General features: G+C 43.6%; 1 protein-coding gene across 1 annotated transcript in view; it reads left to right on the plus strand.

Annotated features, from left to right (window-relative positions):
* Window positions 1-12,440, plus strand: part of DOCK1 (dedicator of cytokinesis 1) — a 1,072,828-nt gene that overhangs the window by 1,020,222 nt on the left and 40,166 nt on the right. Inside the window, exon 50 of the mRNA XM_069239713.1 lies at window positions 2,331-2,484. Coding sequence (XP_069095814.1) covers window positions 2,331-2,484 — 154 coding nt within the window. The remainder of the gene's footprint in view (window positions 1-2,330; window positions 2,485-12,440) is intronic.

Below are 12,440 nucleotides of genomic sequence, written 5' to 3' on the forward strand. Positions count from 1 at the left end.
GCTTACTGCTGATGTGCTTTTTAAAGCGAATAATACAACAGGGTAAAACGTGACTGACATCTGATTGCTGCAGAGAATTATTTTGCCTCACTGACTTCAAAAGAAATATTTTCCTCCAAGCCCACGATGGGCAGTCTCATATATCTCCTTCATTAGCTCCATCAATTAAGTTTGTCCAGCAGTAAAATGTGAGTTTACTGAGTTGCAATGTAGTATGCAAGCACCCAGTGATTGCTGTGTGCATCTAAAAGGAGCACCAGTCTTTGAATGTTAGCGCGAAATTCCAGGTAATATCACCATGTACCCTTCTACTTATAAATATTAGCAATGCATGTGGCTATTATAAACCCATATATACTTTTCTATTGAAATCCTCTCTCCCCCTTCTCAACCAGCAGCCAAAGTGCGTTCGCCCACCCAGCAAAGCCTTTGTTGTTTTGACTCATAAGCAGTAAATCAGCATATTAAATCCAAAAAAGGACCACAGGAAGGGTGGTTTATAAGTAGCACTGTATCGTGTATTTGTAAGTCTCTGTAATTAAGATAACTACTAAGTAATCAGTGTGTTGCCTCTTCCTTATCATGGACCTTAGTGCTGTGGGTGGACAAGTCATTGATACATAAACATCCACTGTCTCACATGATGCTTCACCCATACACATTTAGTGTATTCAAATACAAGAATGATAAAACTGACAAACAGATTTGATTTGTAATTTTGTAATCTTACACTGATCCGCAGACTGAGGCCCTCATTTCAGCCTCGGCGGTCTTTTCACAAGACTGCTGAGGTTCTGCCGGGCCGAAGACCGCCAGTGAAGGCGGTCTTCTGCCAACCATATTATGACTGCTGGCTACCCTCTGCCCTTTTTTGGACGGAGAGCCGCCAGCAGCCATACTGGCGGTCGATGGTGAAGTGGAGGCTGCTCCACCGTCACTGCCACGGCATCAGAACACCGCCCACCCTAATACGACCCAGTAGTCGGCTTGGTGGTCTTCTGGTGAGGGGGGCTGGCGGAAGAGCAGCCCCCATGGATCCCATTCCCTCCCGGAGGATCACCGGAACAGGTAAGGTGATCTTCCGTTAGAGGAGGGAGGAGGGAGGGTGTTGTGTGCATGCATGGGGGTGTGCACGTGTGTGTGTAGAGGGGGTGTGTGTGAGTGTATGCATGCAGGTGGTGTAATGTGTTTATGGGAGATGGAACGTGTATGTATGTGTGAAAGAGGCGAACCTGCTCACTGTTTCTGAGGGTGTACCATCTGAAAGTGAAGCACGAACTCAGAGAAATATAGGGTTACTGCAAGGGCAGAGTCTCCTTACACAAGTGTCCATGATGTTCAATTTTCATTTAAAATAAACATTTATTCTAAATCATTCCTTCATTTTGGCCCTGTTTAGTGATAGCCTGCTTTTGATTTAATTGAATATTAGTGATGTTTTAAAAGCGCAGTATCTAAGATCACGTTTGTATTATTTTTTTAGCACGTTTGTTTGTGAAGGCATTATTTATTTTCTTTTGCTGCATTTTCTTGCATACGCCACCTATTGCTGAGTTAAACAATTCAGCTTCATCGAGCTGCAGCAACGAGAGGCTTAGTTGCTCTAGTGCAAGTTAGTTATTTTTTCTGCAGGAGAGCTTCTCCTCTTTGGCTTGAAGTAAGTTGAGCGATACAGGATCAGCTTAGTGTTTTTATTCTTTTTCTCTCCTCTCCCCTACCCCCACCAGATTGCCAAGTTCTTACATTAGACATGGATGATAGTGGCATCCATGCAATCTATCTGAACAGACACCGCATTACTCTGCATGTTCATGTATGTATTGAACAATCTGGTTTATTTTGTAAAATTAAACCAGTTGTGGAGCCTGTAGAACCGTGAAAGACTAGTAACAGCCATTCATTTAAAACAGCTGGAGGCCAGCAGCTAAAAATGATAACACTTGGACTGTGCATTCATTATAAATGTCTAGTAGCTGACGTATATCAATTTTATGAGAACTGCAACCAGCTCAGTATTCTCAGAAATAAACTCCTCATACATGTTATGTACTGTCAGTGTGTTTTGGATGTGTGACACAACTGAAGGTGGAATGCTTCAGGCCACCCAAATGTTGAGTTCACTTTATACAAGTAGTTATACACTAGTATACCTGTTTTGGTAAGGTCTGTCAAGAGATACAGCAATTCACAAAGACTTTGGACAGATTAAAAACATCTGAGTGTTATTAATTAGCCACTATCTGAAACTTGAAATCAATACATATGGTACAAGATCTAAATAAATAAGAAACGATGTTCTTATTAGAGAAACAATGTCTTTCTTTTTCTAGATCAGCCCACTAAGGCCGCAGAGGCCAAAGAGCCAGGTTATCAATGTAACCGGAAACGACAGGCGTTTCTCTGCATCACCGGCAACGCAAACGACTCAACAGGGTCCACCTCCGGTCACACCCCGACTAAAGCAGTCTTTCCTTTTGCGCACCAGTAAGTTACTATGTGCAGTACTGTGTTGTCCTATTATTATTATCATTTTTATTATTATTGTTATTATTATTATACTGTTATTGTATGTAAAAATGCATTTGGCTTTCTTGCTATCTGCTATGCTTAATCCTTTGGTGAATAACTTTCCTACAATATGCTGTTGGCAACTGTGTTATATGTCGTTATTAATACTCTCCATCAGCAGAATAGTTTAATGCTCTTTCCCAGATTAGTTTTTGGAAAATTGGTGCAAATACTTTAGTCAGTTAATTAGTGCAAACTCTGTCCAAAATATTTGTCATTTGATAGGAAAAAAAAACAAATTTCTAGGCCATACAACATAAAAGCTAATCTAGCGGCTGCCACACGGTTCAGAATAGCATAGTTCAAACTTTTAAAGTACTTTGTTTAGTTCAGTTGGCTGTACACCCAAAAATGAGATGGTCCCTTCTGGAAGCAAAGACTGTGTGTCCCAGCAGGAACTGCCAACTACGTCTACAAGGAGCAGCTTAAAAAAAGCCTAAACTGCATTTTGGATGCACGTCCTTTTGATAAAAGTGTTGTAGTAGAATGCCAGACATGTAACTACATATGTTTCAGGATAAGAGTTTAAACCTGATAATTTAAGAGCCGCCATCCATTTTTACTGTATGAGATTAGATAGCTGCAATCTCCAGTAGTAGAACTATTTAAGCACTGGAGAATTATAGTACTAGAAAGAAAGCAGTAAACATAGACTAATATGAATAGTGGAAACATGAGTAACTTCCTGAAATAAAAAAACAAACAGACTGCTTGGCTGAGCAGACAGGTGGGTTGTCATACACTGAACCGCAGAAGACGCTCTTCTTATATCGTCTTTATGTATAATCAGTACAGCCGACATCAGCTCTAACCTGATCTCTGACAATACCAGGGTAAACTGTTCCAGTGTAAAAATATTTATTTGCTGGCATGTAATGCTGCCTAATTTATATTCAGTGATTTGTTTTTTACCATGAGATGTTGAATGTTGGTGCTCATCTTACCATGCTTTTGCTTTAGATGCACTACTAGAAGTACTAAACAGATGAACGAGTCAGACACATGGTGAAATCTCATTCTCAGTCGTGTGATATTTGACCTTACATACAATTTGCTGAGCGGAAAAATTTCCAAAATTACTTGATGAATATTGATTTGGTCTCTTATATTTAAAGAAACACTGTAAATCTAAATACATCAGTCTTCCGTATTTGTATCTTAATTGCCTTTCCTGCCCTGGTGCTCAGTGAGTGCCATTGCTTTGTTCCTCACCTCCAGGAAAGGAGCATCTCAGAAAGCACACCTAATGCAAAAGGTATGTTGACTATTGAGGTAACAGGCGAAAACTGGATGAACTGCGCTGTAGCAGCACAGTCAGTTGTGTCCAGATATGCCTGAAGAATGTAGGATCCAGCAGTTAAAATTGATCATCTACTTCTTTTGCGTCTCTACAACTGAATCAAAGTGAGACAGAGAATTGCAAGTGAGGACTATGGCATTGATTAAATGGAAGCATCTGAATAAAAGGTGCTTGGATATTTAGGCTGCATTCCAGCCATTTAGAAACAGATTTCATGTGTTAATGAATCAAGGATACCTGTCACGTTGTAAGAGATGGAGAAAAATGCAGTACAGTGTAATTGAAAAATCATCCTTGAGTTTAATCTACTGAAAAGAACAATGCTTTAAAGATAATTGAGAATAACCCCATTTAGATGAAGGAGCAGTGAAGGCACTAAACATACAAGTAAAGTAGCAGGCATGGTAAATTAACTGGAAACATAACCATGACACCACACAGTAGAAAACCTAAGAGAGAACTGGTGTAAGAGAAATAAATCTGCCAAACTGGCAAAGTCATAAATAAACATGACTAGTGGAATATATTAAGATAATTCCTAGTAAAGATAGAGTTTTGGGATTTAATAAGAGATAGTTTTTAGACAGAATTATAAAGCAAGACATTTAAAATCAAACATATCACCTGGCTCTGCCCTGCCTGAGGCTTGGAAGTGACTATGGTATGTGCTACAACAAAAATAACCAAGCTTCCAATTGATTGTGTCCCACATCAAACCCACCCTGGAGAATGTCCAGAGGTCCAGTGTCAATGTGTACTGAACCAATTACCCTGGTGCAAGTGCTGTCCGAGGTCCTGATGAAACCCGGGTGAATTCCTACATCCACCTTGCAACAGACTTGCATTCCCAACACCAAGGATAACGAGGAAAAACTTTAAAGGCAGCAACCTAGCAGGAATCCCAAAACCTAGGGTTGCTGACATTTAATAAGCAAAACATACCAATAAGGAAGTGGTTTGGAGAGGCATGAAAATGGATAGTAGAAATACATATGGAACCAGTAGCCCATTGTTGAAAAATGGCCCTCTCTGAAGGTCACCCCAAGCTTTTTGCCTTCCTCCTCTTTTTCAGACCTCGTTTTTCGTGGATGTAGGACTCTGTGCACTTTGTCCCTGCTAACCAGTGCTTGTGCTCAATCCTTAAAACATGGCAATATTGGTGCATACTCAATTGGCAATTAGATTTACTTATAAGTCCCTAGTAAAGTGCACTACATGTGCCCAGGGCCTGTAAATTAAATGCTACTAGTGGGTCTGCAGCATTGATTGTGCCACCCACATAAGTAGCCCCTTAACCATGTCTGAGGCCTGCCATTTTAGGCCTGTGTGTGCAGTTTACTGGCATTCTGGCTTGGTATTTAAAACTCTTTTTCTTTTTTTTTTTTTTTTTACAAAAAAAGTTACCCCTAAGGTAGGCCCTATACGACCCACAGGGCAGGGTGAACTGTATTTAAAAGGCAAGGCATGTTCTTTTAGGTTTTACATGTCCTCATTTTGCAAAAATCCCAAAGTTGTTTTTCACTACTGTGAGGCATAGTCCACTCATAGGCCAGCATTTGGATATCCTTAATATGTTTATAAGCTGTAATTCCTGATCAGAAAGGAATAGCTATGTCAAGTTTCATATCTTTGGATTGGTAATTATAAATCCTCGTTACTGGTAAAGTTGGATTTAACATTACTATTTTAGAAATGCCACTTTTAGACAGAGGACATTTTCCTGCTCTTACTGCTCTGTGTGCCTTAGAGCCTGTCTCCAGTACACGTCTGTACTGGGCTGGGTGACAGCTACATTTTGGCATTCCATACAGACAGTCACAAACACAGAACACTCAACTGCATCTCCATACTGATAAATCTTCCTGGGCAGGAAGGGCGGAGGAGCTCACACTTACACTTCAAAGAGTAGTGCCTTGACCCCCACACAAAGGACTGATAACTCCCTGACATACAGGACTGGGCTTAAGAGGAACTGGTGCACTTCAAAGCCACTCTTTGAAGTCTCCCCTACTTCTAAGACACTTTTGGGTACAAGTGCTGGGTCTCTGACCCCCTCAAATCAGACACTTCTGGACCGGGAACTTGTCAGATGGACTGCCTTTCTAGAAGGACTGCTTTTCTGCTTGTTGCCCTACTGCTAACTGTTCTGACCATGCTGGAAGGACTCTGCCTTCCCACCAGAGTGATCTCAAAGGGTGTGCGTGCTTCCCCCTGTTCTCCTGCAGTTTCAGGGGTATCAGAGACTGCCTGCAACTCTCCTGGTGCTGCTGGACTCTGCCTTCTGTGAGTCTCAACTTTGCCTGAGGTGCCACCTCCAAGTTCTGGGCCTCAGAAGTGGGATATACAGCTACTTTGGGCAAAAACTCACACCGCCTCCAGTGCAAGAGAAAAATTGTTGCATAGTTTTCTGACGGCGATGTAGCAGCTGCACGATGACAGCGGATTCACAGCCTGCGCTGCTCACCGATGATGCTCTGTATGGCCTGACAACGACACACTGCATTCACTTCAGCGGAGCCTGATGATGATGCAGTTACCCGACTGCGTGGAAAATAAAACAGCATCGTACCCTCAGCATCAGTGCTTTGCTCCATCAAAGATACTTTTTCAGTGGACCCTGCGTGGGTTGTGTAGCTGGCCTACCCTCCATAGTGGTCGGCCTGGATTTTGGATTTGCACCAGTCCCTCATGACCTCAAGTAACTTTTTGACCACTAGTGATTTCTAAGCACTGTTTTGACATTCAATCTTTAGAAATTCATATATCAACTTCCACCGGATGGATGTTTGTTATTTTTGTCCTGGTTTACTCAGATAGATACTCTCTATTTTTCTAACCTGGTGTGGAGACGTTTTGTGGTGTTTTCACTGTGTTACTCTGAGGTATTTACTTTACACCTTGCCTTCTAAGTTAAGTCTGCCTGCTCTGTGCCAAACTATGGGAGGGTGAGCACAGGATAATTTAGGTTGTGTTCTGACTTACCCTGAATAGGATTGTGGTCCCTACTTGGACATGGTGCATATCTCTGCCAACTAGAGACCCAATTTCTAACAACTATAAATGTAATAAGAGGTATATTCTCAAAAGAGACCAGAAAAGCAGAAGCTATTACAAGAAGCCAATACCAGTAAATAAAAAAGAAGTGGTAAACATTAATAGTCACTGTAATATGATGAAACATATGCCAGAAAGGAGAGCACTATGAGGTCTGTGATAAAGCAGTGTAACCACCAATAGGTAAATAGACTATGTCCTGATCACTTTTAGCTAAGATAGAAATTAAGCCCTTACATGTCTTCTGCTTAGACATCATCAGATTCCTCATCTTTAGAATATCGTCAGCCACCAGACTGCATCCAGACTTTTTTTTTTTTCCAGTATAGGCACTACAGTCCAGTAGACAGTATTGTGCAGCTCCTTGTCAACTCCTCAGTGCCCAAAAGTGATGACAAGGGCCTCATATAGGTGGCACCCAAGTGCACTGATGTCAGTTACTTTCTTTCTGCACCTTTGTATGCGGATCCAAAGCTTATTTCTACTTTTTTCTCATCAGTTGACAAGCTTTTTCTCTAAATTCTTTACCAGTGTGCAAGAGAATTTGCCCCCTTCCAAAAATACAGGGGTTAAGTCTTGAAGGGACTGTCGCAAATAAACGTGTGTGACAGATCACCACGAGGTGTGCCTCTTGTGTTTACGGTCGGGCCACGACTCTTTCATGTGAGGATTGTGCTTTGATGGACCCAAAGGTGATCTGGGACCATGAAGCCAAGCTCAACGTCACTGAGCACTGAAGGAACTCACATACAAACTGCTCCTGTTCAAAATCAAGGACGGACCTGTTGTGTAGGTTCTCATTACTCCAATGAGACTACTGGATTTGGGTGGCAGAATCACTTATACTGCGGGGAATGAGTTTGATATCGCACCATGTGATGCCTGTTGGCCTAATCCGGGTTTGTTCTGGCTAACTAGCAGTGCCTCATCTCCTCCCAAGAGCAGGGATGATTGGGGCAAGTGGGCACATGACATACATTACCCCTCAGGGGAATCGTGGTCACTCACATCTCATCCGTTTCTCTCAGTTACATTAGTCTCACGTATGCAAGGACAATCAGAGGCAGAGTAAAGTTGAATAAGGTTTTATTGAAGTAATGGCATCTTAGATAATAAAGCATGTATTGCAATAACTAGGACGGTAAAGCACAATAAGATTAAAATTGTGACAAGGAGAGTAAAACACAAGGATAACGCAACCATACTGTCACTAAGGTTTGTAGGGATAGTTCCTACTTAAGCTATGTTAGAGCACAGCATGTTAAGCTCTATTTCTGCCTGCCAGGTTCCCCTGGGAAGACATCATCCCTCATACCTGAGCAAGGGGCCTGTAGACTAAATAAATTAAGCAAAAGGCCACACCCAGTAGGTTGTCGTTTTATTCAGCTCCAGTGCCATGCTAACAACAAATTTGGAACCTAAATCATGTAAGTCTGGCCCAAGCAATCCAAAGAAGCAGCACAAGCAAATAGAGTAAAAGGGCAACAATTGGGGAAAATAAAATGATCCAAACCTGACACCACCCATTTGAGAGGTGCCTCTTACCACATCTCCCCTTTGAATGTATCCATAATCTGTAATACTTAGGAGAACCAGAACAGATTGAGATACTGGTGCAGAGTATAAACTTACACCAGTGAAGGTATATACTATAAGGTGAACTAAACCATAAGCTAGAAAAATCATTTAACAAAGACACAATTGCCACTTGAAAAGTATATAAGGACATACTAAATGATCTCCAAGCTCTAATTTATTGGTGATTCGCTGGCTTCGATTTGGGTTTCTGTCCTGCTTCAGACTTCTTAGTTCCTACAGTTGAAGTAGTGCCCGGAGTGCAAATGTGTAACAGATACTCTGCTTCTACCTCACTCATTCCATATTCCCATGAAAGATGTCTTGATGGAATCACCCATGAGAGGCAACTAAGTTATGGGGGATTTAGGTGAGCTGAGGGAGGTCCAGGGATGTGTCTGTTCAGGGTCAGTCGCTACTCATTCAGGTGTTGACCAGTGACCACAAAAGGGACCTCATGCTGCTTCATTTAATTTACTACCATCAGCAAGGGCGCCAAATTTCTCTCCGCCCATGCCTGTGGTGCTGTCTTAGCAAAGGCTGGCTCTGGAAAAGAGATGGAAAAAAATGAGAAGTCCGCAGACCTGGGTGCTGCTTCCCTCGCAACTCTATTATTACCTCACTTCCTTCTGTGGAATCAAGCACACTGTTGTTATAGTGCCTGTCACATCCTGAATTTGTCCTTGCAGTGCAGCACTTCAGCACCACTCACTGCTTGTGCTGCTGGCGTTGTTGTTGCTGCTTTCTATGTGCCCCGGGCCCTTGCCTAGGTTGGTCTGAAAGGGCAACTTTTGAACTTGAGACAGATCTGCACCTTGGCAGCACCGGGTCAGTGCCATGAGGACTGCAGAGCACCACAGTAGATTGGAGAGGTTGAATACATGAAAGCTGTAGTGCGATGGATGGTAACTATAAAGCGTAATAAAAGCAGCCAACAGAGAGACTTGCTAAATGCTCAGATCCCAGAGGGACGCAAAACTTCCTAATTTGCTTTTGGGTGCAGTGATTTCAGGACGTTCAGACTAAGTCCTTGAATACTAGAAAGTTCAAGGACCTCCTTTGAAAGTTAGATCATGTTGGACCTGGCCCTTTCTACATGGTCATTCTCCAAACTTTGTCTTCGCCTCCTAATTTTCCTGACCCTTTTTGGCTGACATTATGACTCTGGTCACTTTATCACTGCTAATCAGTGCTAAAGTGCATGTGTCCTCCCTTTTAAACTTGATATGATTGGCTTATACCTGATTGGCACATTTAATATACCTGTAAGTCCTTTGTACGGTGGTATCCCTATACCCAGGGCCTTTAAATTAAATGCTAGTAGTGGGCCTGCAGCACTGCTTGCGCCACCCACAGAAGTAGTCTTTCAAACCTGTCTCAGGCCTGCTAGCACAGGGCCTGCATGAGCAGTTTACTGCCACAGGGCCCTGGCATCTAAATCTACTTGCCAGGCCCACAGCTCCCCTTTTACTACATGTAAGTCACCCCTAAGACAGGCCCTGGCTAGCCCTACGGGCAGGGTGCTATGTGTGTAGAAGGCAGGACATAGGCCAAGTAGCGTGGCTTGTCCTGGTAGTGACAAACAGCCTATTTGGTTTCTCACTGCTGTGAGAGTTACCTTCTCATAGGATTGCATTGGAAATGCCCTGCCTCATATCTGGGTGGTATTGTCTGATCTATGAGTGGTAGCATAGGCATGTTTGGTACAGTTGAACTGCTGCTAACTGGTGTAGGAGGATTTTTTATTACCATTATACAAATGCCACTTCTAGAAAGTGAGCATTTCTCTGTGCTTATGACTCTTGCGTTTTGCTGCTTGACTCCAATCCACATCTGGGCAGAGTGACAGTTTGGCTTTGTGCATACTTTTCAGAAAGCCTGTACACAGAGAGGGTGGAGGTGTCCAAGAGGTGCATCTACATATTGAATGGTCTTCCTGTGCTGAGAGAAGTGGTGGCGGGGCACACCACAATGGAAAGGCTGTGCCCTGGCCTCACACAAAGGGCTCGTTTACTCCCAACTGCTGTCTGGAGCCTGTGCTGGGGGAGAGAGAGGACACTCCTGGAACCAGTTGGAACTGGTTGGAACCTCCTTTCCCCCTCTTTGTTCACACTGCACAAAATGAATATAAGTACAGGTGATTTTTTTCCCCATAGGTACACAATAAACATACTTGGAACTGGACATAGAATGCTGCTGGAGGGGCTCACCAGGAACCACCTTGGACTGTTGATGCAGTGCTGACCTGTGGCCTGCTGGGTCACTAGGAGAAACTGCCACTGACTGCATCCCCCTTCTGCTGGATGTTGCTGGGTCCTGCCACCCTATGTTCCCCTTGTGTATCCAGGGGTTGGGCGATGTGGGCCTTGCCCCTTACATCTACTTTCTTTGAAGCACCAGGGAGCGCTTTGCCTGTGTGGCAAAGTGCTTAAGGAGCATCTCTCTTTACTCCTCTTAGCACCTCTCCCTTTGATTGCTAGAGGGCCTTGAGTGCGCTTTCCCTTTGCTATAGAGTGAGCCTTAAGCACAAGTAAAGCGGGTCAAGGCGCACAGTAAGGAGAACCCCTGGGGTATCGGTGGACCCTTCTTTGGTCCAGGTACACTGCTGCAGCCTGGGGAGAGAAAAGGCTCGGGCACTGCATTGGGTGTGGACATGTCGTGGGCAGGTAGGAGGCCTCATTGGAGGCTCCCCCCTGCTCCACCAGGACCCCTCTCCTGGATTGCAGGAACATGGGTGGGGAGGGAGCCTCATCGGAGGCCCCCACTCCACCGGGCCCTCAAATAGGAGAATTGCGGGTGGGCCGGAAGCCTCATCAGAGGCCCCCCACACTGCTGGGCCCCTTTCTTTTTGTTCCCCATGGGAGGGCCGGTTGTGGCTCCAGGGGTCTGCAGGGACAGTGGGTGCCCCAGTTCAGGCGCGGGCCCCAGGAGTGGTCACTACTTAAGAACAGAGGTGGTGCGTGCCACACCTCCCCCCTTTCCCCAATCACCAGGTAGCCCCCGTTTTGGCACTGAGGAGCAAAGGGGGCACCCTGCACTCTAAACTAAACAGGGAGAGGCCCTGTTAATGGACGTTATGAGGACATGATTTTGGGTATGATTTACCATGTGCTCTCTAATGCACCATATATTATCTCATGTGTTTTCTAATGTTCCTGTTACAGGCATTTATGCTAATATGTTCTTATGACTTGCCATATGTTTCCTGATGTTCTGGGTATGCGCATTTAAGAGGATCTTATGACGTGCATTATTGTTGTAAAGTTTTTCCTGACTACTGCTTATGTTTCAGAATAATGAGTAACCTGTGTGTTTTACGTGACTACTGCTGATTTTTGCAGAGTAACCGTACCATGTAATGTTCTGACAACTGCTTGGCAAGTAGGGATTACTGACATGTTGTGTTTGGCCTAAAGATGTGTTACAATTCAGTTTATTTTTATATAACTTTGTGTTGTGTTTCCTTTGTGGTGGGGATAGTGTGTTATGTGTGTTGTGCAATCGCTTTACACATTGCCTCTGGGATAGGCCTAACTACTCGTGCCAAGCTACCAAGGAGGTGAGCAGAGGTTATCTTGAGTGTAACTCTCTCACCCTGACTAGAGTGGGTAGGTTCTGCCTGGCTTAGGTGCATACCCTAGCCAACCAGAAACCCCATTTCTAACATCATAGATTACTATACTGCTGCTCCTAAAAGGGGAATACATTTTCAAAACAACACTACTTTTAATCAGGAAACAGTACTGCAGTGCAAAACCACCACAATTATCTAACAAGTTGTGATTTAAAGAAAGTTAATGTTTGAGTTATAAGGGAAAATCCTCTGACACCTAGTGCCACAATCTTTTTTGCCCCTCCCCCATGACCTCCTCGTATTCCTTCAGTACCACCCAGCAAAATTGTCCCTCATTTCTCCATAGCCCCTCTTTCACATACATACATA

This window comes from Pleurodeles waltl, chromosome 6 (genome assembly GCF_031143425.1).
Source record: "Pleurodeles waltl isolate 20211129_DDA chromosome 6, aPleWal1.hap1.20221129, whole genome shotgun sequence".
NCBI classification, from domain to species: Eukaryota; Metazoa; Chordata; class Amphibia; order Caudata; family Salamandridae; genus Pleurodeles; species Pleurodeles waltl.